The sequence below is a fragment of the Coffea eugenioides genome, chromosome 8, assembly GCF_003713205.1.
Source record: "Coffea eugenioides isolate CCC68of chromosome 8, Ceug_1.0, whole genome shotgun sequence".
Taxonomy (NCBI): Eukaryota; Viridiplantae; Streptophyta; class Magnoliopsida; order Gentianales; family Rubiaceae; genus Coffea; species Coffea eugenioides.
This window is the reverse complement of record NC_040042.1, coordinates 9,867,282-9,892,383: the sequence shown is the minus strand read 5'-3', so window position 1 is coordinate 9,892,383 and position 25,102 is coordinate 9,867,282. Positions and strand designations below refer to the sequence as shown.

Genomic DNA, 25,102 nt, shown 5'->3' with positions numbered 1-25,102 from the left:
CTGGAAAAAAGAAGACAATCAAGAACCCCAATGATCAATTTCAAACTCTCCACAAAACAAATAAAATGAAAACGATTCATTAACTTTTGGTAAGTAAAATATAAAAAAAAAACCCCTGTATCATATTCGAGAAATTTCAACTTACTGATTAAATAGTTGTAAATGCTGCTCTTAAGAGAGAATCATAGAATGATTGAACAAAAACACATTTCCTATGAATCGGAAACGCATTATGCGCTTTTCTCTTCAACTTGTGAATCGGAGTACCGGACTTCAATATATTACGCGCTTTTATCTCTGCTTCCCATGTCCCCTGCTCCCATTCCACAAGCACAGTATCCCACCTATCCAATTCACATCCTACACTATATGAATAATATAAGCATATCCACAAATTACACAACTAAATATGCGAGTAAAATTACTATAATTTCCACATGCTATAAATCAGTAAGATATTCTTACAATTTTACTATACCTTTTCTTTCTGAAAATATTTTTACAATTTTATCTCTTCTTCTCATAGTAAGATATTGTTGTAGTATTTTAATAAAATAATGAATTCTCAATTAAATGTGCATGTTACAAGGGAAATAAATTTTCTAAAATGCATAGGTGTTTGAATGGTTTTTACTAAATGTTTATTGTATGAATTTATGGCCTTTCAATTACATTGAAGTTTTGTAACTTACAATTCAAATTTGGATTTGAATGGGTATTGTCCAAAGAATCATTATGTGAAATTATGATTTTTTTAATTACAATAAGTTTTTTTGTAACCTATAACTTTGAATGTGTTTTGAATGGCCAATAATTTCAGAATTTATTTGGTGTCTTATTAGCAACATAAGTTATATTTGTCTAACTTTTCTTCACCTATATATATGCATAGTTGAGATAGAAAAGTTCTACCACAACAACTTATGTCTTTTTAGTACAAATTCACTATTTTCTATCTTATAGCAAGGTAAGAAACAAAAGGTGTTTATAGAGCTTTACTCTCATAGTTGTGCAATCTAGAGAGAGTGTTAGCAAGTGTGGCTAGGCTGTTGTATCCTGGGGGTGACAAGCTAGAGAACCTGTTGCACCGGAGTTAATTCTTCCGCAGAGGGTTGAATCACCTTAAAGAGAGTGAGATACCCATGCCTCAACCCTCCACACTTGAGTACTAATATATTGTTATTATCTAATCTTTCTTTTTTTTTGCATATCTATTTTTATTATTTTTGTTCCAGGTGAACAACAGATAATAACTCAGTAACTTTTGACATCGTTGAGGCTTTATATGTATAAATGTAAAAAACAAATTAGGATAAAAATAGTTTGTTATTTTCGGCATGACTCATGAGATATGTCATAATCGTATCATAAATTTTAGAGTTTATTACAAATGGTAACTGTTTGAGAGCTATAATATTTTAAACTTTTTTACGTGCCTTATGCTATTAGGTATAAAGTATAAGTAATTTAGAATATTTTCAAAATGTACAAAATATTGTAGTTATTTAGGACTAAGTGTAAGAACGTATACTGCCGCAGGTATAATATGAATTTACATTGGGTTTTGACCATTTGTCACGAAACAATTCAGTGTAAGGCCAACACATGATGTGAAGTAAAGAAAAAATGGTCATTTACTTTTGGCAAAGTAAAATATTAAAAAAAAAAAATTCCTATACCATATTTGAGAAATTTCAACTTACTTGGTCAATAGGTGCAAATGGTGCTCTTAGGAGAGAATCATGGACTGATTGAAGAAAAACATGTATCCTACGGCGGTTAAATGTTTTGGAAGAGAAGTTATCTTACTCAAGAATAAGAAAAAATCATATGTTCAATAATTTTCAGACGAGAATTTATCTTACTCAAGAATAAGAAAAAATCATATGTTCAATAATTTTCAGAGCAATCATATGGTTGTAACTACAAATAGTTTACCATGAAAAAGATATTAAGTATAGGGTTTGAAAACAATATTGAGGATAGGACTTAAAAAAAGACTAAACTTTCCTACAAAAATGCTTAGATCTTATTATTTGAGCCAATTCTTGTTGACAATTATAAGGACAAAAACGACAATAATTTACTGTCCCACTGGCCAATATTTCAACCTTCTCAATCAATTCAAGATCGCAAGATAATGCCACGAATTTTATATCACCGGTAAGACTTCCAAAAATTAGGTTGATATAACTTGTCCTAAAACTTATTTTAACATCTCCTTCTTCAGCTTCATTTTATCTTGTGGATTTCTCATAATTTCATTTTAGTATCTTTATTTTCAACTTAAAATAATCTTGTGAAAAAAAAAGCTTAACTGTATAAGCAAAAACAAAAGAAGCATGGTTATCATCAACCTTCACTTTTTCTACCGGTAAAGTTCACAGTTAGCTTCCAAGTTCCCACTCGTGAGCCAAATTTCTAGGATGGAATCTAATTTGGGTCCCCATGTTCAAAAGTTTATCACTAGACAACCTGAAAAGGCATGCAGTAATATTTTCACTCTACTTTATCATGCAATTGCTTGGAAAATTTGTAATCTATAGTTCCACCACATTCAATAATTGTACTACAACACTGCTAGGAAACTCACTACTTTCTCCTCAATAAAAGACCATCTCCATTGCCAAAAAGCTTTGCATACACTAATTGTTTCTACATTGGTTCAAATTATCATCTTCCTCCGAATATTATTGTTTCGTAAACTTTACTTTGAGTAATCGAGTAGCTTCGGGATACACTAGGAATTTTCCCATATTCATCAGATCAGCTATTCCCAGAGGTTTCTTTTTTCTCTCTCTCAAGTAAGTGGCGAATTTTTTTTTTACTTAAACTTAATGTTGTTTTTTTTCCAACGTAGCCTTACCATTATAAAGGGAATTTCTGCAAATCCAACAGATCAGCTTTTTCCAGAGTGTTCATTCTCTCCAAAGTAAGTGCTGATTTCTTTTTTTTTTATTATACACATTTTTGGTTTAAATATATATGGCTTCCATGTGGTTCATCATTTCCATCTTGGATTTCAACTGTAACAGAAGTTTCTGCGTACGAAAGTGCAGCGGAGCACATAGCTAGGGCCCAGGACAGTACTGCCACTACTGCTGCAAGGTCCAACCTAAAAGGAATGTTAGGAAGAGAAGTGCGAGGTTCTACTAGTACTCCAGTGGTATTCTCTCAACTTTAATCCTTGTCTTTTGTTTATTGCCCAACGTTGACATTGCCATTGCCACATATGCCGTCTTTAAAGAAGTTACACGTTTGGAGCTGCCCAAACATGGCATGGGCTTCAATCTCCAATCTCACTAGTCTTAACCCCCTTACAATTACGAGGATTGAAGGATTGAGTTGTTTTCCAGAAGAGATGCTACAAAATCTTAATCTTCTTGAATCCCTAAATATTAGGGGTACAAGTGATCTACGAGCCTTACCCAGAAGCTTGGCCAGCCTCACGGCATTGAAGGAGTTGTCCATCTGGGAATGTCTTGTGCTCAAGTCTTTGCCAGAAGAAGGATTGCGAGGCCTTGTTTCTTTGCAGGAACTCCTTTTGCACCATTGCTATAATTTCGTGAGTCTCTCACTGGGAACTAAAGCCCTCAAATCCCTGACTCATCTACACGTCACGGGGTCACACGCGATAGCTTTGCCAGAGGAAGTCAAACATTTGCCTGCACTACAAAAACTGTTGCTGTGGTATTTTCCCAATCTAACTTTATTGCCAGACTGGTTTGGAGACCACCTCACTTCTCTTCAACACTTGACACTACTCAAATGTCCGAAGCTTGAAACACTTGCATCCAGCATTCAAATGATGACAACACTCCAAAATTTGACTATAGATACGTGCGATCTACTACTCCCACGGTGTGAAATTGGAGGAGAGGAATGGCACAAAATTAAGCACATCCCGAATCTGAGAATTTGGTAATACAATTACATATGGGTGGGTCTGCATATTCATGTATTACGTAATAAAATATTTGGTGTACTGTCCTTTTAAGTGTGGAAAAGACCAACACTATTACCTAATTTATACCATACCCAGTCGATATGAATTTAGTCATTTGCTAGAGCTTGGATTACATAAAGAAGGTATTGGAATTTGACTACAATTCTAGTTTTTTTTCATAATGCTATTACTTTATGCCATCCACATTTGAAAATGTAAGATTAATTAGAGAAAATAAATAAATACAAGAAAGTGTAATTCGCATCCTTGAATTTCTTTTGGAACTCAAAAATTGCCCATGGAGTATAGGTGACCTTTCACCTAAAGTGACTGGAACTCCCATCCTGAATATGTCAAGATACCAGCAATTTACAAGGAAAAATCAATTTGGAGCTGATCTGCATAGGTTAGCATGATGATTTCCTGAGCACAGCAAATAACAATTTCGTTTAAAATACAAGTCACGTGATTTGGCGAGTCAAAATTTTCATATTGTTTATGCATGGGAGAGTAATAGCAGAAGAAAAAGCTCGAGGAGTTTCTCCTCTTATGGCTAGGGATTCAACAAAATAATATGCTTTAAAATCCCCAAAGGCAGACACCCACAAGAAAGACAGAGGGTGTAAATTTGCAAACATAACTGATAAATATTGACATCTACAAATAAATCAGTGGTTAAAAAAATTCTTGCAATATTTAGTCACTAATGTATCCTTCGCGTTTAATGTTTAGCCGAGAGTCTGAGACTAACAAGGAACATAGCTTTACAGTTAAGTGTTTAACTCTTGGAAGAAAATAAAAAGGAAAAAAAATGTAAAAGAAACATTACTACCAAATTTGAACTCTACATACCAAAACGCAAATTATGTAGAACCTTTCGTTTCGATTTGGATATGATTTTTGTCTGATAGCTGAAAGAAATTGAGTGGCGCTACCATAATTAAATACACCAAAAAGAAAAAATAAATAAATGTAAAAGATGGTCAGGCATTACCCAAAAAAGGGGGGGGGGGAAGAAATATGATTATTTTTTATAGTAATATATTTTTGTAAAGATAAGGAAAATGCCAATGAAATTCCGTATTGTATGCCCAACATCGAGCCTCAAGCTTATGGGCATCATATATTCCAATTGCACCATCTCTAAATCCACTTGGCAAACATTAGTTAATTCCTTAGACCTACTCTAGTTTTTCTTTTCCTTACTTTTCTTTTCTTTTCTTTTTTTTTTAATTCCTCTAGGAGCTCTGATGGCATCCCTCATGAATCCACCTTCTCTAAAAAAAAATTGATGGAATATACTTTAAACAAACAAAAGTATTACAATAATATTTTCTATAAAAATTATTCTACAAAGACACAATTATGTTGACCTATTTGTTTGGATTTGGATATAAAATTTTACCTAAAAGCTGAAAGAAATCCAGCAGCGGTACCACAAGTGCACAGCAGCATGTACGAACCGCAACCAGAATACCGTACAACTTAAATCAAGAATTGAGAGCAATTACCAAAAAAATAAAATAAAAATATAAATGATGGGCCTCCTATACACTTCCGAAGGCTGCCGAAAATTGTAGAAGACTCGCAGACCCATGACATGAGTTGGATACGTGGGCCTGTGCAGTGCACTTTGACCGACATTTGTGGCCCATATGTCAAGGCAGAAACAGCTTTGCAAACCTCTTATGTATCTAACAATACTAGTCTTATAGGCCTTGCGCGATGCCCCCATTTTTGGTTAAACTTGTCATACAATTATGCAAATTTACAAGAGATGCATTTGCATTGTTTAGTGCAACAACCAACAAATCAATACAAGATAAACACTTGCAATTAATTTCATAGCCTGTATAATAACCTTATTTGACATATTTTTCTGCAATGAATACCAACATAATTTAATCAACATAAGGTGATGCAAGACTTGATTGATCCCTGTGAAATTCATAATTCACTATTTCACCTTCATAGACTTTGAAATAGTAGATAAATTAAGCCTAGTCATGGCCATTGAGATGAACATGTAAATTTACCACTAGATGACAAACTTACTTAAATGGAATGAGAAATGAACAATAACCTGCACATAGAAAGTACCTTTACGATGTACTTCACCACAAGGCATGCAAGTAGAACTTCCACCAATATAATGATCAAGCAATAAGAAGCAAGACATGCAAGTAGAACTTCTACCAATATATATCAGAGTATCATCAACCTTTACTTTTACCTGTAAATCAGAATTTGACCATCCAAAATTGTTCAGGAATTTGGAACACCCAACAAAAGTGTTAATCTGCAATTTTGAATTCACATAACCTAATAACTTGGAGAAACTGTTGATACTTGATTGGAGTAAAAATTTTGTAACTTGATTCAAGGAAAAATTTCTAGATACCGCTGGAAGGTCGAACCACCAACTCAGGTAATTAATGTAAAACTTGTGAATCTTTTCAATTGTTGGCATATATTATAAGCCTTCTTGACATAAGAAGCAGAGGTGAAGGGCTTGTAATGATTAACAATAACCAATAACCAATATTGGTGGACCTAAAAATATATTTTGGAGCGCCTTAGATACTAAGAGCGAAAGGAAACTTGTATTATTATTCGGCTCATTAATTTCTTACCAAGTCCATAGGCTGTACTTAGGCATTGCTTCATCCAGGTTTATTTTCAAACAACTTTAACAGAGATACCCCCAACTAATCATCCCAGTCCACAGATTCAGATTTGGAGTTTACCAAGCTACCTCTAGAGTTCCAGTAACCTTAGGATCTGGATCATCTCCTAGGATGGAGTGTGAGCATACAGTTTTGCGGATCCGGGGCCTCACAATTTGTGTTTCCTACCATTTTGTACAAGTTGACCTTTGGTATGAATTAGTAGGATTTCGGTGTGAATCATGTCTAGTTTAATGTAAATCAGGTGCAATTCAATGTATGTTAATTTGTTATTATTTTGTGTAAATTAGGTACACTTTGATGTAAGTTGATTATTATCATTTAGTGTAAGTTAAGGGCAATTTGATATAAATTGAAAGTAAACTGTTAATTTACACCAACTTATGAAAAATGGAACTTGTGAGGCCCCATTTCCCAGTTTTGCTAACTACTCTGGCATGGTTATTGACTTACTGAAAATCAAAAGACTGAGTGTGTATAAATAAGAAAGAATATACACTTAATCTATCAATTTAAGAGGATGCCATTGGAGAACATAGTGATTGGGTTGCTTACAGTTTTACTTAACAACTGATTTGTTTTCTTGTGAACTTCTGCTATGCGCAACTACAATAGAATCCATCGGGCAGGGAGGCCTCAAAATTTTCAAAAAAAAGCAATGAAATCTGCCGAACAGCACCTTAATTGGTAATGTAACCAACTTAGCAGCATCGGTAATTTCTGAAATTCTGCAAATGGTTCCTATTCTTTATTTCCAGAAATTATGCAAATCCTTGCTAAAATTCTCACGAGTATTTGAGAAAGTACATGCGTAATACTTTGGTTTTAATGGTTCCTACTTGGTTTTCTATGGACTTGTTTAGACTATGTCAGCTTCACAAAACATGAAACCAAAATTTTAAAGTCACAAAAAAAATCATAACACTAATTAAGTAGCGAAATAAGGAATTGTGATCCGTCCAGTTGTCGTGCTTTGCCAATCAAATTGAGAGCTTCAGAGGCAGTCAGCTGTAAAGATGATAGGGGAAAGCCCGACCAAAATTTGCAGTGTTCTGACGATAAACTTAAGGTAGGCCGGCAAATCCAGCCTACAGATAAGGGAAAGGAAAAGCCGAGATCCAAACTGAGGGAGCTAGGAGGATAAACAGGAGGATGTAATATTGGAGATCAATAAGAGATTTTTGATGATGAGTTTGCGGAGAAGAAAAAGAAGCAGAGGCTGGTGGGCTTCATGTCTGCAACACCACTACTAACAGCTGCAAAATGATGGAAATAGCCCAAACGTTCGACGCAATAACGGTATAGCGAGCCCATAAATGCTGCTCATTACTATTCATAAAGGCTTTGAGGCTTTTTTATAGAGTAAATTAAAGCCATAAACATTTACTAAATGAGGCATGGTAAACAATTAGTTCTCCATTTGGATTGGCTGTTTTTTAGGGTATTTTTGAAATATTTTACTATAACAATGTATGTGAAAAATTGTTACTGTAAATGAGGTTTTTTTTAGGTTAACTTTTGTGTTTTTGGTGTTTTTTTAGGGAGAATTGGAGTTTCGGTCCCCAATTGATTACCAACGCGCGAAACTACTCCCCAATCGATTGCACATAACAAATGTAGTCCCCAATCTATTCAATTTTGCTCAAAAGTGGACAATTGACGGGTTTTCATCATTTTTTGATGGAAATAAGTCACGTGAGAGCATGTGCCCGTACTTAAAATCCTTTTTCCATTTTTTTAAGCGGGAAAAATCATTAAAAACTATTTCCTGCTTTCTGGTGTCCCCATTCCTAATTAACAAAGACAAAACTCAATTAGCAAATGGAGTTAATTATATTAATTAGTATTAGTCTACTATATAATTGAGTAATTGGTAAAATTTTTGATTAACAAAACAAAACCCAATCTATCCCTGTCTTTCTTTTTGTCGTGCTCTGTATTCTTCCCCAACTGAAGATGACACCCTTGTAGCCAATTCAATTACCGAGAAGTGACAAAGACTTGCACAGATTGGGATTGAAGTGCTTGAGCTTTGGATTTCGTCATCTGTTCGCAAATTTGCCTTGTCTTCGTATTTGGTCGTATCTTGTAATGATACCAGAAAAGCTTTGTCACTGTAAGTTACAAGCAATGATGATGACCTTTTGGACACATAACAACCCTGGAAGAAGGTATTTCAGTTGCGGCATGAAGAAGGTATGGGCTATCTCAAATTCTTTGCTTTAGATTCTGAATTTTAGTTTTTTTCTGAAGCAATATTTTTTTGACTGTGAAGGGCAAAAGAGATGAAAATGGTTGCAACTATTTCGAGTGGTATGATCCGATAATGTGCCAAAGATCCACTGCTTTGATACCTGGTTTGCTGCGGAGCATGAATGCCAAGGATGACACAATTAAAAAACTAAGAGCAAGGGAAAGGAAATTAGTCTCTGCAATTGTGTTGTTGGCACTGTTGTTGTTGTTTGTTTTGCTAGTGTAAAAGGCCAGAAACTAAGATCTATTGTTGTTGTTGTTTGTTTTAGCGGATTATGACATGCTACTAGTAATCAACAATGGATGAATGTGTAGGTTGGGATGTATTGTATTGCTAGGAAGATATCAGTAATGTATTCAATGCTACTGTAAGGCATTTAGAGGCCAAATGAATGCATTATTTGGAAATTACCCCTGTAAAAATTTAGATAGTTGAACTTCAAAAACATATTTGTAATCTAAAAACATATGATGGCAGTCCGAAATTCACCCAAAAAAAGGAAACTGCAACAAGCTTTTTTGTACATTGTACCAAAGAAATTCACCCCAAAAAAGGAAAGAAAAAAAAAAACAAACATCAGCCACAGCCATTGCTGATGTTCCTGTAATCCCAAGAGAAAATGAAATCTCAACTACACCTTTGCATCATCCAGCAACACAGGTGTAAGTTTGACAGCAGCATTTTGCAATATAAGCAAATTTACAAATACCCTGTAAAACACAATGATGCCAAGATATTCACAACTGAAGTAATGAAGGAAACTGCAACAATTCTCCCATAAAACCAGCAATAGTAATCAGATTTCTCCCATAAAAGGGACCTCCAATTCTCCCTTACAAAATATACATTCTTGACATCATCACACAAGATGACAAAAGAAGTACAAAACAAGCAGAATTACAACATCTGCATTACTTCCAACATAGCAAAAGAAGTACTAAGTCTGATCATCAACAAATGAAATACATAACTACTTCACTTTTGCTTTTCCTTGAACATTAGACTAGTCACCACATTCATTGGTCTTGGGGAGTTGGACATGAATGTGAACATCCCTAATTCTAAATGGTGCAGAAGCAATGGGAGCAACTGGTTGGCTGATATGTGCCATATGTGGATCCTCAATTCCAAAAATCTCATGTAAGTTAGGTTCAACAACAGGGGCAGAAGAAATTAAGCAACTCTCAGTAGCTTGTTGACTATTTTGTGATGAAGTCCCTTTCTTTCCTACACGTCTAGTGCCTTTTCCCTGCACAACAGTAGTACAAGTAATGAGTATGTGCAGTTGTTATGTTGGTAAGAATATAAAATCAAATTGAAGTTACAAGAAAACTGTACAGCTTTTTTCACTGCTCTTCTTGTTTTCTTCTTAGCAGTGGGGCCAACACCTTCAACCTAGAACATGAGATTAAAACCATTATCATTTAACAAATACAAAATCACAGAACTTGAATTCATATATATCATGACTTATCACTCACAGGTAATTTGCACTCAATCTGCTTCAAGACACTTCAATAATACACCCCCTGCCATATAAAAGCAGGGAGACTTACGGACACAAAAGCACCACAAAAGCATGTTACGAAATCTCATTCAAACCAACATTGTCTACCATGACAACCCACACCAGAGAGACATACGGAACCACATAAAATGGTAGACAAGTTTTTTTATTGAAAAGGAAATAATACTTCTCTGTTTTTTTTATGGCTTTGCTAGATTACTTAAAAATCCAAAATTGAAGACATTCTTTGTCTCCCAAGTGAAAATATCACCTTTGATCATCACATTCTTACAATATAAGCATAAATTAGTTGCATGCATAATGCTACCTGAGGTAAAAATCACATACAGTAATCTGGTGGTGGTGCTCCATTCATTTCTTTTGATCTTAGAGCCATTTCCTTCCAGATTCACGAACAACTCCACTATCACCGAGTTCTTTGAGATTTTTCTTCCGATCTGCTGGTTTTATGCACAAAAGTATATATTCCCCTGCACAAAGATCAAACAAAGCATATTCGTTCATTTGTGTGTGAACCAATGAATGGAGACAACAAAAACAATTTCCAGGGAGGAGAATAATGTCCCAAGTTAACAATTTGAAGATGCTTAGAATTTTGGTTGTTGAAAACTCCAATATGGCCTCCCAAAGCTTTTATTCAAGATCACTCATGCAATTCATAGGCAATCTTATCCACTTGAGATGCTTGAGTTTGAGAGGTTGTACTGATTTGACCTTACCATATTCCTTGGGCAATCTAAAGTACGTAGAAACCCTTGATTTAAGTGATAGTGAATGTTCAACAATCCCTGATGTGCTGTGGAAGTTGGGACGTTTAATGCATCTCTACCTTCCCTACTGTCACTCCAACCGTAAGCTACAGTTAGATGGGTTGGGCATGTCCCTGGAGATACTTGGATCATTTCACAGCAGATTCTGCCTCCCTAGAGATTTATCCAAACTGACCAATATTCTTAGAGCCTTGAAAGCTATTGTCCATGAGAATCTTGAAGACCTGGAGCAATTCATCAACCATTTATCAAACTTGAACCACCTCCGCGTCAGCTCACTTACCATCAAGGTTCATGATTTTGGGATCAACTCCAACAGGCAGAAAGGTATGGCTTTTCTTGAACGAGTGTTGTTCAGCAAGAACATTCATGAAATAGAGATTTGGGGTACTTTATGCAAGCAGTTACCAGTTTACCAACCATCCCACTTGTTTCCTCCCCCTTGCCTCAGTAAGTTAGAGTTGCATGGGTCATGAAGCCTGTTTTGAGGGGAAAGAAATGACATGCCACGCAATGGGATTTCCGCTACTCAAAGTTCTTGAACTTGATTCTTTGAGGAGCTTAGACAAACGGAAGATGGATGAAGGGGCCATGCCGAAGCTCTCAAGTTTACAGATTAGGCATTGTTAGAAGTTGGAAATGATTCCAGATGGATTAAAATCTTTGACTATCCTAAAAGAATTAAAACTTCTCACCATGCCCAGAGAATTCATAAACAGAGTTGAAGTGGTGAATGGTGAACAAGGACCAGATTATGATAAAATAAGTCATGTGGCTTCAGATGAAATCCGCTGAGTCATCCAACCTTCCAGCATGAATATATTCTGATTCTAATGCCAGAATTCAGGTACTCATTGCTCAACTTTTACTTCGTCCTCTAATTTTTTTTCTCTTATAATTATTCTGCTTACCCTTCTCACATGTCCTTGTTTCTTTCCACCATAATCTAAAATTGATCAATATGTTGGTTTCTTATTTGAAAAATTTCTCTTGCCCAACCATAAACAGGTCATATATATAAATTCAACTTAAAGTGCACTTTTAAATCTTACTTACGTATTTAGGTGTGTAAGTTTGTTTATGATGCCATTTGATGTATTGCCTTTAATTCGTGAACATGACTCAAAGTGCTTTGTTTTCCTCGACTGACTAAATATTATTTCCATCAATGCAATAATATTATTATACAAAAAATTATTTAGGTAAGCTTGTTACAATAATTGCCTGTTACTTTTCCACAAGAGGGAAAAAAAGGAGGCAGAAAAAAGGTCTCTCCTGCCTGGGATGTTTGCTAGCGGTAAATTGGTAATAGTAACAATCAAGCAAACGTTTATCTATTCTTGTAAAACCTATTCCTGAATTTTATAAGATTAATATTTAATTAATTTGGGCAGAAGAGACATAGGATATTCTTGCTCTAGTCTCGCTGAAGTACTTCCTTAGCAAATGCTAAAATAATGATTTACCCTTGATTACATCAATAATCAGTCACTATGGTTTTAATGTAAAATTCAATATCAATGGATTTTTTTGGCAATCACTTAATAACTTACAAATTCACCCTCCATAATTTTACAAAACAAAAAACAAAATTCACACTAAAAAAAAGGCCTATTTAGTTTTGCAAAAAAAAAAAGAAAAGAAAAGAAATGCATGAGCCTTGAATTGAAAAATAAAAGGCTCCCTATGCTAGGTCCATTACCTTGCACTTGACAAATATGAGGTTACTGAGCTTGACCTCGCATTTCCCAAATGTGAGATATGAAGTAATTCTTTTTTTTTTCATTTGCGAATTGAAAATTCATTAGACCACCACATTCAACAAATGCAAAACTCATTCAGTTCGCATTTGTGACCCTTTGGTGGAATTCTACTCTTAAAACATCCCTTTTGTAGAAACTTTTAAAATTCATCATCAACTTGAAAATTTCTCCTGATCCTGGATTTGATGGTAGAGTGGCTCTACAATTGATGCATGCGTGGGTAGCGCCAATGGTGACGGAAGCCATGGGATCACATCGCTGATGCTCTGCACTATATTGGAGTTTTATATTACCTGATTGCGATGTTGTGTATAATGGTCGTTGCCTCTGTCATCTTTTATTTTTGTCGTATAGTCATTTTTACATTAATACGCAGGTCCTTTGAGTGATGGATGATGGAGCCTAGATAATTTGATGTGTCTTTACAGTAGTTTCTATGTAGACTTGAGACATGGTTTTGATGTGTTTTTACGGTAGTTTCTATGTAGACCCGCGACATGGTTTTGGTTTAATGTAGTTTTACAAGTTGGATTATTTTGTGAATGTTTTTGATACTCAATCGGTAAAGCGAAGCAAAGTGTTATGCCAATTCCCTATGTCCTGAAATGGCTTTGTTCTTTCTCAATAAAATGATTATCCAAGATGTCGAAATGGATAAGAAAAGATTTTTTTTGTTGAAAGGTTGTAGGATTGTGAGTGGAACTGAAATAGGATTATTAATGCATTGTAAGATTTGGAAAGTGAGTTTTGTGGATGATATGATAGTTAGGAATGCATTGATACATTAGAGAGAGAAAAGGCAGTTGCAAATGCAAAAACAGTTTCCCTTGAGAGTAATGTGAGAGATGTGGTGTCTTGGATCTAGATGAATGGTACCTCTGTCAGGAAAAGTATGGCTGATGAGGCCTTGGATTCGTTTTAGAAAATGTGTTCAATTGGTTTTCAACCTTATGGGGTTATTATTGTCACGGGTCGCTTGTTTTCCTACAAGCCAACACCCCATGCGACACTAGTACCGTTCAAGACTTAAGCTATGAACGGTTGGCTAGTTTAGCCTAAACCCAAGTATGCGAAAGCGTAAGAGTAGGAGGCCAAGATAGAAGTTTTAAGTGGCAGAGGAAAGTTTATATTACACAAAGCTTCTTGTACAAAGGTTGTTACAAATGGCAAGGGGCTTGGCCTATTTATAGGCAAGTCAAAACACTACACATCTCTAGAAATCTCTACACACTTATGGACACTTGGACTCTAGAGACTTCTACACAAGTCTCATGCTTATCCACAAGATTCAACCTTATCTACAAGGTTTACTCTTATCCAAAAGTGTTCTAGACTATTTCACATGACTCTTGAATAGCCTAGAACATCCCACAAGATTCTAGTATCTTCTACACGATTCTAGCGATTTGTGGTATAACTTCCATCCCTTACTTAAGCCCACAAGGTTTGGCACTTAGTTGGGGGAATGGGGTGTGGGACTATTAACGGTCCCAACTCTTGTGCCAAGTGTGACTACTAGAAAATTTGCTCATATTTTCTTAAAATTCCCTCTTATTTTGATTAAATTATTTTATAATATCTTTACTACTCATTTACTCCCTCAATAGTTGTAATAAATAATAGAATTAAGAGTTTTACCTTTTCTTTTATAGTTAGGGTAAACTAGGGTTTTCGCGTATTTTGGTAGGGTGATCACTTGGTGAGGTGTGTGTATTAAATTTGGTGGATAAGAGCAAGTATTAAGTAAGAGGAAGTGTGTGATTATAAGTGCTAATAATAAGTTAGTGAATCACAAGTTAAAACATAAGTACGCGAGAGTTAAGGAAAATCGGCATGAACCGACGTGCACCGTTTGCTACCGATCGAACACCCCACTTGACCACTACTTTCTTGCCCTAATCCTCTTGGTTTTATTTCATCTGATCAGCCCCTAATTAACCCTTCAAGCAGCCGAAATATTTGACCTAAAAACAAGAGGAAAAGAAACCAAAAACAAGAGAAATTTTGGTGGTGCCAAGTGTTGAACATCTATGCAACTTTTGACCAATACTTCTTTGGTCTTTATCTTGGAACTTTGGACTAAAAATCCCTTCATTCTTTGTTCCTCTTCGCCGAACCTCCCTTCAAGAGAAGGAAGAGGGAAAACTCCATTTCCACCATAACAACTTTGCTTGATCCTTGAGTTTTTACCTCAACCTTGCAAATCAATCCATAAAATTTGATTTTGAAGTAGGATGAGGAACTTTGGTGGAGAGTTTTTGGAGAAAGAAACTTGTGGTAGTTTGGTTCTTCACTTAGCAACAAGTATTGGAAGGTATAAGATGATCCACTCCCTTTCTCTTTCTTAATCTTACTAAATATGGTATACAAGTTTTGAGTCTTGGCATACTAGGGATGATTTTCTAGTTTTTGTTGGTATAGTGAAATTTTTAGCTAGGGTTTGCATTTTTCAGTTTTGATTATTGTTGTTTACCTAGTAAATGATGTTATTGAGCTTAGATATGAAATTGGTGAAGTGACTAATGACTTGATTGTTACTTTTTAGAGTTGAAAGTTGAATTTCCAACATTTGGTGGTGAATGTCAGTTCTGCCCTGTTTTTGGAATCAATTTGGGCTGCGAATTTCTCCATGTTTTAGACTGAATCAACTTTTGGAAAAAACATAAAAGTTATAGGGATTTGAGCTAACTTTCTACCTACAAAATTTCAGATCAATTGGATCAATTTAGCTTATGATTTGGCCAGAGTACTCCTGACTGCACAAAAACTCTAATTTTCCTGACCTATTTTTTTCATGTGCTTCTGACCATCCATTTTTTACCCTGAAAATGAGAGAACTGGGTGTCAATGTCTCATAGGAAAGATAGATCTCTATCTTAGCTTCGAAACACCATAAAATTTATCTCGATCTGATATACCTAGCTACAGTTATGACCAAAACATCGAAGGATGATAAATCTGCCACTTATAATTTCTTCTTTAAACTAGTTTCCAGCTTTGACATCCATGGTGATAAGTTTATTAGTTGGTTTGTTTGGTTGGTTTTGAGGCCTTGAATAGATGTATGTTGTTGGTTATCACTTGTGATTGGAATGGAGGTTTGTTGGCTTGTTAATCCAAGTTGTACTTGGATGGGAAAATAGATAAATACAAAGGATATGCCGCCCAAATTTTCGCTTGAGAATTAGGCGAGTGAACTCGAGACTTGAGCGATGACTCGAGGTTGAAGCGAACTTCGATTGTTTATGGTATTCGAGTTTTCTTTAGTAAGAGGTATATAAGCTGAAATTTGCCCAAAACTCGTCCCCTTTAAAAATCGAAAGTAGCGACCACTCGAAATATGTTTTCCACATCTTTTAGACCACTTTACGAACTTAAAAGTTTTAATCGCTTCTTTACCAAAATTAAAAGAGTGAGCATGAGTTTTCTAGGGTGTGATAAACAAAATGAATACTTCTTAAATGAGTTTCATTTACTTGACTTTCTTGAAGGGAAGCTTCTATATTTTGAACCCAAATTGGTTTTAAACTGTTAAATGGTATTTTATCGCAGATTGGACTCCATCCAAGGAATTGTACCTGAGCGTGATTTTGACAAGTACTAAGTCTTTGGTGAGTGCTTCCAAGTATATGATTGAACATGATACTTGATTTAAATGCTTTATCAACGTGATACTTGATTTAAATATGATAGGTTGCAATTTTATCATTTATTTTATTATTAATTTTCCCTATTATCTGACCTATTGTGGATTAATTGCTAGATTCTACTCACTTTTGATATTTTGCATTTATTTCAGGGAGTAGAACGAAAATATGATAACAAGTGCCAATTTAACAGAAAAAGAGTCTAAGGCACAGAGCTTATCCCGGGGGCATTGTTGGCAAAGGCAAACTTGTGCCCATTTTAGTAATTGCCGAAGACAAAAACATTAAAAAGAGGAACGAAGGGCTGGAGTCGGGAGTCTTCTTCTTCCTCTCCGGAAGGAGGCCGCCGCACAGGAGGGAGCTGAAGCTTAGCATGAGATTTGCTTTTCCTTTTGGACTTTTGACCAAGGAGCTCCTGCGTATGGCAGGAATATCAAGGAATTGTTTCCTTTGACTTTTCTTGGGCTTCTTAGTAGTAGTTGCCTCACGGATTTCAGCAGCCAATGTGGCTTTTGTTGACTTTTCTTGTTAGCTTTATAGTAGCTTTTCCTTTGACATGTCAACGGCAATTGAGAGATTGAATCACTCTCCGTAGTTTCTCGATTTTCCTATTCCTTCGGCCGAGTTGAATTCGCGCGAGCAAGAACGATGGCCGCAGATTTTGCTTTTATTCCCTTTCATCAATTATGAACTAATTTTCCAATTCTAGTCAAGGAGCAACGAAGGCTCTGGTTCACCTAAAAATTGTGAGATCGATTTAATTTAATCTTTTTCTTTTATTTATTGGTATTCGCATATTCCTTGATTGCTATGCTTATGATTATTTAATTAATTGATTGTCTTGGATCCGGATAATTAATTGATTTGGTAACCTATTGTCAATTAAGGCATTAAATCCGTAATTGTTTAATTGTCCTGAAATAGTGACAACTGGCACGATTAGGCTTGTGTCAGGGGAATACGCGGGCTAATCTAAAATAACCCTGGTAGTGCGTTATTTGATTAGAATAGGGCTCCTCTAATACGTAAGGCAATTGGGGAATTAAATTCTATGGGCGTACCTAGGATTATTTCTCAATTAGAGCAGTGATTAACGGGTTTACCTTAATCATCGACACAGTAAGGAGGGGTTGACTGTCATCGCTTGTTTGGCAGTTATAACCTATTTATTAGTAAATAATTGGAATTGCCTTTGCTTATCGATGATCAATTAGGTGAACCATTGCTGAAGTTATTCCTTGGCTAGATCCTTAATTATCACTCATTAGATTTTAGTAATTTGTTATTTAATTTCTAGTTGGCTATTTTATTTTTTTACTTTTAGTTAAATTGTTTAAATTGTCACTCCTGATATAAAACACCCCCTTTGTCACTGTGAATTTGGAAAGGAACAATTACTCCCAGTCCCTGTGGATTCGACCCTGCTTACTGCTATCTACAGAAATTACTTTTAGTTTGAGCAGGTTTTATTATTGCACAGGCTTCGACAACCTGTCAATTTTTGGCGCCGTTGCCGGGGACTGGTGCCAGATTAATTTGTTTCTTTTTGAGTTTATTTTGTTTTCATTTTTTTTAATTTATTTTTCTCTTATTTTTTTTTTATGGCTGCTAACATTCCATATTTTGATGATAGACTGGACTTTGTTTCTGAATGGGGTTTTGAGACTCATGTTTTTCCTAATGATCAATGGGTTGTTGCAAATTGTGAAACTTATTTTGACTCAGGTTATTCAACTGACACATGCCCCGTATTTCAAGATACTCTAAGTTCTCCACTTGATACTTTTGGAGATTTTTCACCCCAATATCAAACGCAGTATGACCCTTATTCAAACGGGTATGATCAAGAATGGTGGGATAATTCCAATTTTGATTATGCGACCGAGCCAATGGATTTTCAACAGCAAGAGTCTCAACAACCATCGTCCATGTCAGGTATGTCTTTTCAGGAATTGGGTGAATTATTTATTAATACATACCGATTCCAACAGGAGACACAAATGAGGAATGAGATGATAGAGGATGCAATGAGTTATCTGGCAGATCAACTATGTCTATTGACATCCAGAATGAATCGATTGGCTTCTCAAATGGAAGAATTGCCCTCGGAAACCATTGTTGATCTAGAAGAAAATGAGAGTGCAATTTGCTTGACTAGTGATGAGGAGATGCAAGAGTGTCAAAATGAGGAATCTACAGATGCAGTTGAAAAAGAAGCCAAAAAGGAAGAAATGGAACCCCAACCGCAACCCATTCACTTGAAAGAATCCTGTGAACAATCTCCAAATGCGGTGACATCTCCTCCACTCCTTCATCAATATTCTCCTGACTCTTACTCTTCAATTCCTGTTAACGAAATTGACTTTATTATACCAGACAATTTTGAATTTCATGACAGGAATAAATTAAGAGTGGCGATGGCGAGATATCTTGAACCAATAAATGCAAGTGAGGGAGGAGTGAATGGAGAATGCAAATTATCATCGACTCGTTTGGCGCCATTCACTAGTCCATGGAAGCCCGTAGCTCGTATGCTCAAGGATTATTCTATTTACGAGGGTTATCAGGACTATATAGAGGATGAAGCAGTAAGACGAGCCACAAGATTTTATCCTCCATGAGCAAAACATGATAATGTCTAGCCAAAGACATTAAAGAAAGGCGCTCCTTGGGAGGCAACCCAATTGTTCCTTTTAATTGTTTGTTCATTTTCGTGTGGTAGTTTAGATGTGCTCTACTTGAATTCGACTGATTTTGGGTTTCAGTTTTCGTTTTTGCTGATTTATAGGTGCCCTTCAGTCATGACGCGCCCGCGTGGTGACGTGCATGAAGCTCACGATCAGAAACTTCTGGGAGCTCTCTTGCCCTCATGACGGGCCCGCGTGGTGATGTGCAGGAAGCTCACGACCAGAAACTTCTAGGAGCTCTCTTGACGTGCCCGCGTCACGTTCACGGGAAAGGTAAGTATTCAAAAAAACTCAAGAACGATTATTGATTTCTTGTTAATCACTATTTTTGAATTTCAAAAATAAATTTTGTCAATAATAAAAAAAAAAAAGAAATGATATATGAAAAAAATTTTCCACCAAAAAAAAAAAAAAAAAAAAGAAGAGATTTTTTTTTTCCCCCTTTTTCACCGTAGCTCAGTTTTACCCAAAAAAAAAAAAAATAAATTTTTTTTTTCTTTTTCCTTCTTTTTCTTTTTTTTTCTTTTCTTTTCTTTTTCTTTCTTTCTTTCTTCTTCTTTCTTTCTTCCTTCTCCCCTGTTCCTTCTGCGTCGGCCGAAGCCCGCACGCCACCATGGCTGCGCGTCGCAGCCGGCTGCGCCGCGCACTCCGCCTTTCCACTTCACAGCAGCGACCATCTCTTCTCTCCCCTCGCACCAGCGACGACCACCATCGCGTGACGCCACCCTCACCGCTGCTGGAGCTCGCGCACCTCTGCCCAGCAAGCAGCGCCACCACAGCTCCGCGCCCATCTCCCTCGCTCAACCCCACGCCACCTCCGCAGCAGCAACCCTCACCTCGTTGCGTACGCTCTCACCTCACGGAACCCGGGTTGAGCTCGCCGCGATTGCCGCCGCCCGCTGCGCGCCGCCTCTCTGCTGAGGTCGCCCGCCGCGGCTATTTTCTTCCACCGCTGCCCAGTCCACCAGCGCTCCACCTTCGGCTTCAGCTCGGTCTCCACAGTCGCCGCACGCCACCCGCTGCTGTCCCCTTTCATTTGGTTGTCGTCCAAGGTGGAGGTAATTGGAACTTGTCCCCCATTCTCTTAATAACTAATTGGTGCTGCCTGGGTTGCTCAATAGTTAATGTTGTTGACGATTGAAGTTTATTTTCTCAATTGGTGAATTCCACCAGTGGTACTGGTCGGACTATTTTCGCTTGGAATTGCTATTTCTTTTGGGTTGGGTGAAATTGTGCAATTAATTGGCCAACTGGAGCCATTTGTTGGGAATTTGGGTGAGCTGAAATACTGCAACTGTCTAGTGACATTTGGGCGATTTGATTCTGCTTTTGCATGTTGAATTGGAATATCTGGCCGCTTGTTTTACTTGTGAGATTGGTAGCATTTATTAATTATGGAAGACATCCTGGTGATTGGTTAATATTGCTATTTTGGGACCATTGTTTGTGACCTCAGTGGCCGGGGTTCCCAACTGGTGGATTAGTACATACTTGGGGCTATTGCTTTACTACTGCTTTGATCTGCTATAGCATTTGTTGAAATTCCTGGGGATATTTGTTGAAATTTTAGTTGGGCCGAGTTTACTTTTGACTGTGAGTTGGAGTTCTCATTACTTTGGGCCAGCCGTTGGAATTGTTTCATCAATTCTGTGGGTATTTTGACTCCACTAGATTAATTCTACTCTACTGGCTGACTGCTTGGAAGCTGGGGGTTTGAGATTCAGTTGTTAATGTCAGAGTTTTCCACTACTATTGCTTGACTTGTTCACTTCTTGAGGCCCACTGCTGGGGGCATTTGTTGAGTCTTTAAGTGCTATTATTGGAATATTTTATCTGGAACTTGTTAACTCTAGTTGGTTGGATATTTGATCAATTGCCAAGACTGTGTGACTGTGTTGCTATTGCTAATTTTCTACACTTCTATTGCTGAATTTAGCATATTATTGGGGCAGTTGTTATGGTTTGACTGGTGGAGGCATTTGTTGAAATTTTAGAATGCATTTGTTGAGAGTATGGATGGCCCGAGTTTGCTTGTTGACTGACTGATTTGGGTAGCCCCTGTGCTTATTGACGTGACCTTGCTAGTTTCTAGTTGTTGATAATAATTGCTGGTTGTTAGTTTTGGAGTGCAACTGTTGCTTTGTTGACCATATTTGGGCTTGGGTGGCCCGTGTTTGCTTTTAATTGTTGAGTTGGGGAACACCGGTGACTATGAATGTGCGTTGGTGATTGCTATCTTTGTTGGATATTCTGTCTTTTGTTGTTTGGGGTGATAATTGGCGTCAATGGTGAGTGGCGCCACTTACAAGCACAGGTTCACAACGTAGATGAACGAATGACGAACATCACCCGCCAAGTGGCAAGGATGTCTCAGAACTCGGCTTCCCTCCACTGTTCCCTCCTATCCTTTCGCCACTCGTGAGGGAAGTTTCGTTGCCCTCTTCGCTTTAATTGCTTTAATCCCTCCATTGAGGACAATGTAGGATCTAGGTGTGGGGGGGACAGCTATACTAGTTCTTTATTTTTAGTTTGTTATTTGTCCACCTCTCGTTCATTTTTTCTTCTTTTTAGTGATTGGCTCGTAAGTGCATGCCAAGGTTTGATGTTGGATTATTGCCTCTATTTCTACTTTTGCCAAGTTTTAATAATAAAAGGGTACCAAGTTAATGTGGTTGAATCCAAAAACATCTCTTTGGTGAATATCAATGATTGTTTTACTCTTATAATTTTTGGTTAACTTTCCTAGGCATAGGGAATGATTATTGGCATTTTCATGTGAATTGGTCCGGTTATTAACTTTAGTTCTCCATGTTTGAAAATGAGGTTAGCTGATGCAAGTTTTCTTTTGGTTCTTGTGTTATATTGAGTTTTTGTGATTTTTAGCTATGAATAAACTTGACTGTACTCCGCTATTAGTTACTACTGAGTAACCGAGGATCTGCACCTAAAAGTGTTGATTCTCGCGTCAAAAGGTAATAGTTCCTATGAGTACGTGGTCACGTGGCGATAGAAGCTGAGTAACCGGGCTCCTTCATCTGGCCAATGTTGGAGTTCGCGTCAAAAGGCTCAAATGGCTAGCGACTAAGTCATTTGTTACTATTGAAAAAAGAAAAAAAAAGGAAAAAAAAAAGAGAAAAGTAGAAAAAAAATGTGAAAAAAGTGAAGGTTGTGTTAGTGTGTAATAAAAGTCAGCTTGCCGAATTATGGATTTAATGTTGAGATTTTGGTTAATAGTTGGACCATTTGCTGATAAATGTTATGCGTCATTTCTTTTTCTTAGATTAGTTAACCTGAAATTAGAGGAGTTTGTGGTTTAGAAGCTAACCAAAGTGATATTTCTTGGATCTTATTCACTGATGCTTGATTATTGTTTTTCTTGGTATCTTGGCAATTTGTGAGATAGAGCAATAGTCACTATCAAATATTGGTACTTGTCTGCTGTTCTCATGCTTGAGGACAAGCATGGTTTAGGTGTGGGGGAATTGATAGGTTGCAATTTTATCATTTATTTTATTATTAATTTTCCCTATTATCTGACCTATTGTGGATTAATTGCTAGATTCTACTCACTTTTGATATTTTGCATTTATTTCAGGGAGTAGAACGAAAATATGATAATAAGTGCCAATTTAACAGAAAAAGAGTCTAAGGCACAGAGCTTATCCCAGGGGCATTGTTGGCAAAGGCAAACTTGTGCCCATTTTAGTAATTGCCGAAGACAAAAACATTAAAAAAAGGAACGAAGGGCTGGAGTCGGGAGTCTTCTTCTTCCTCTCCGGAAGGAGGCCGCCGCACAGGAGGGAGCTGAAGCTTAGCATGAGATTTGCTTTTCCTTTTGGACTTTTGACCAAGGAGCTCCTGCGCATGGCAGGAATATCAAGGAATTGTTTCCTTTGACTTTTCTTGGGCTTCTTAGTAGTAGTTGCCTCACGGATTTCAGCAGCCAATGTGGCTTTTGTTGACTTTTCTTGTTAGCTTTATAGTAGCTTTTCCTTTGACATGTCAACGGCAATTGAGAGATTGAATCACTCTCCGTAGTTTCTCGATTTTCCTTATTCCTTCGGCCGAGTTGAATTCGCGCGAGCAAGAACGATGGCCGCAGATTTTGCTTTTATTCCATGTGGATTTTGTTTATCAAGTATGAACTAATTTTCCAATTCTAGTCAAGGAGCAACGAAGGCTCTGGTTCGCCTAAAAATTGTGAGATCGATTTAATTTAATCTTTTTCTTTTATTTATTGGTATTCACATATTCCTTGATTGCTATGCTTATGATTATTTAATTAATTGATTGTCTTGGATCCGGATAATTAATTGATTTGGTAACCTATTGTCAATTAAGGCATTAAATCCGTAATTGTTTAATTGTCCTGAAATAGTGACAACTGGCACGATTAGGCTTGTGTCAGGGGAATACGCGGGCTAATCTAAAATAACCCTGGTAGTGCGTTATTTGATTAGAATAGGGCTCCTCTAATACGTAAGGCAATTGGGGAATTAAATTCTATGGGCGTACCTAGGATTATTTCTCAATTAGAGCAGTGATTAACGGGTTTACCTTAATCATCGACACAGTAAGGAGGGGTTGACTGTCATCGCTTGTTTGGCAGTTATAACCTATTTATTAGTAAATAATTGGAATTGCCTTTGCTTATCGATGATCAATTAGGTGAACCATTGCTGAAGTTATTCCTTGGCTAGATCCTTAATTATCACTCATTAGATTTTAGTAATTTGTTATTTAATTTCTAGTTGGCTATTTTATTTTTTTACTTTTAGTTAAATTGTTTAAATTGTCACTCCTGATATAAAACACCCCCTTTGTCACTGTGAATTTGGAAAGGAACAATTACTCCCAGTCCCTGTGGATTCGACCCTGCTTACTGCTATCTACAGAAATTACTTTTAGTTTGAGCAGGTTTTATTATTGCACAGGCTTCGACAACCTGTCAATTTGTAATATTTGATTGGTTTGGTCGGATAAGGGTGTACTTTATCGCACTTGCCCTAATGTGATATATTTTTATTCCTTGATTGTAATTGACTTGATATACATGCATATGACTTGCATCCTATTTGGAATTCCAGAAACCCTGTGGCTAGTTAATCGAGTCGAGCCGGCAAGAGCCTGGTTGATTAAATAATGAACCCTGAGTCTCTAGTTTTGTCAAGTGGAGTGTTATCTTCTTGTAGTTAAGTGGTGCTCTACTGGACTTGTTATAATTCCATGGTTGACAGAGTGTCAACAGATTTTGAACAAGTGACCACGGAACCTGCTCTCGAGAGCAAACTGTATCCTTTTACTTGACAGGTTAAATATCCAGTGGTTGGCTATATGAAGTGTTATTACTCATTTTCTTGACTTGTTATACTCGCTATTTTGCTACTTTGATACTTATACTTTTAAATAATGGTCAACTTGCTATTTGGAACCTCACTGGACTTTAGCTCACTCTATTTCGTTAAATTTGTTTTCCTTACATTACAGGGGGTACGAGCGAGGGCGTGAGGCTGGGACAGGCTAGCGTAGTCTAGTTTTTGAATTTTTTGCGATTGTACTCGCGCTAGTGCTCGGTTAGGGTTGAATGTGTCTGGAATTCACATCTTTTGTTATATTTGGGATTGTATAACTGTTTGGAATAGAAATGAATGTACATGTATGTTCCAAATTTGGGAACTGTTATTCCATTTACGCTTGAGATTCTGAACTATTTTATTCGAAATAAGTGAGCGAGTCTTGGCGAGAGTTGGGCAGGCGGTCCGCTAAACCCTGGAGTACGCCCTAGGGAAAAATGGGGTCGTCACACCAAGACCACCTAGT

At 36.8% G+C, this 25,102-nt stretch overlaps 1 protein-coding gene and 1 long non-coding RNA gene across 2 annotated transcripts; both read left to right on the top strand.

The window, feature by feature from the left end:
• Nucleotides 1–2,692: 2,692 nt before the first annotated feature.
• Nucleotides 2,693–3,946, top strand: LOC113781682. Its single transcript, XR_003469655.1, has 3 exons — nucleotides 2,693–2,782; nucleotides 2,861–2,932; nucleotides 3,036–3,946. It is a non-coding gene; the product is annotated as an uncharacterized LOC113781682 (long non-coding RNA).
• A 7,028-nt stretch (nucleotides 3,947–10,974) lies between these two features.
• On the top strand, nucleotides 10,975–11,980 carry LOC113780194 (probable disease resistance protein At1g58390). Its single transcript, XM_027326008.1, has 2 exons — nucleotides 10,975–11,512; nucleotides 11,835–11,980. The coding sequence occupies exons 1-2, from the start codon at nucleotides 10,975–10,977 to the stop codon at nucleotides 11,978–11,980; spliced, it is 684 nt and encodes a 227-aa protein (XP_027181809.1).
• Nucleotides 11,981–25,102: the final 13,122 nt, after the last annotated feature.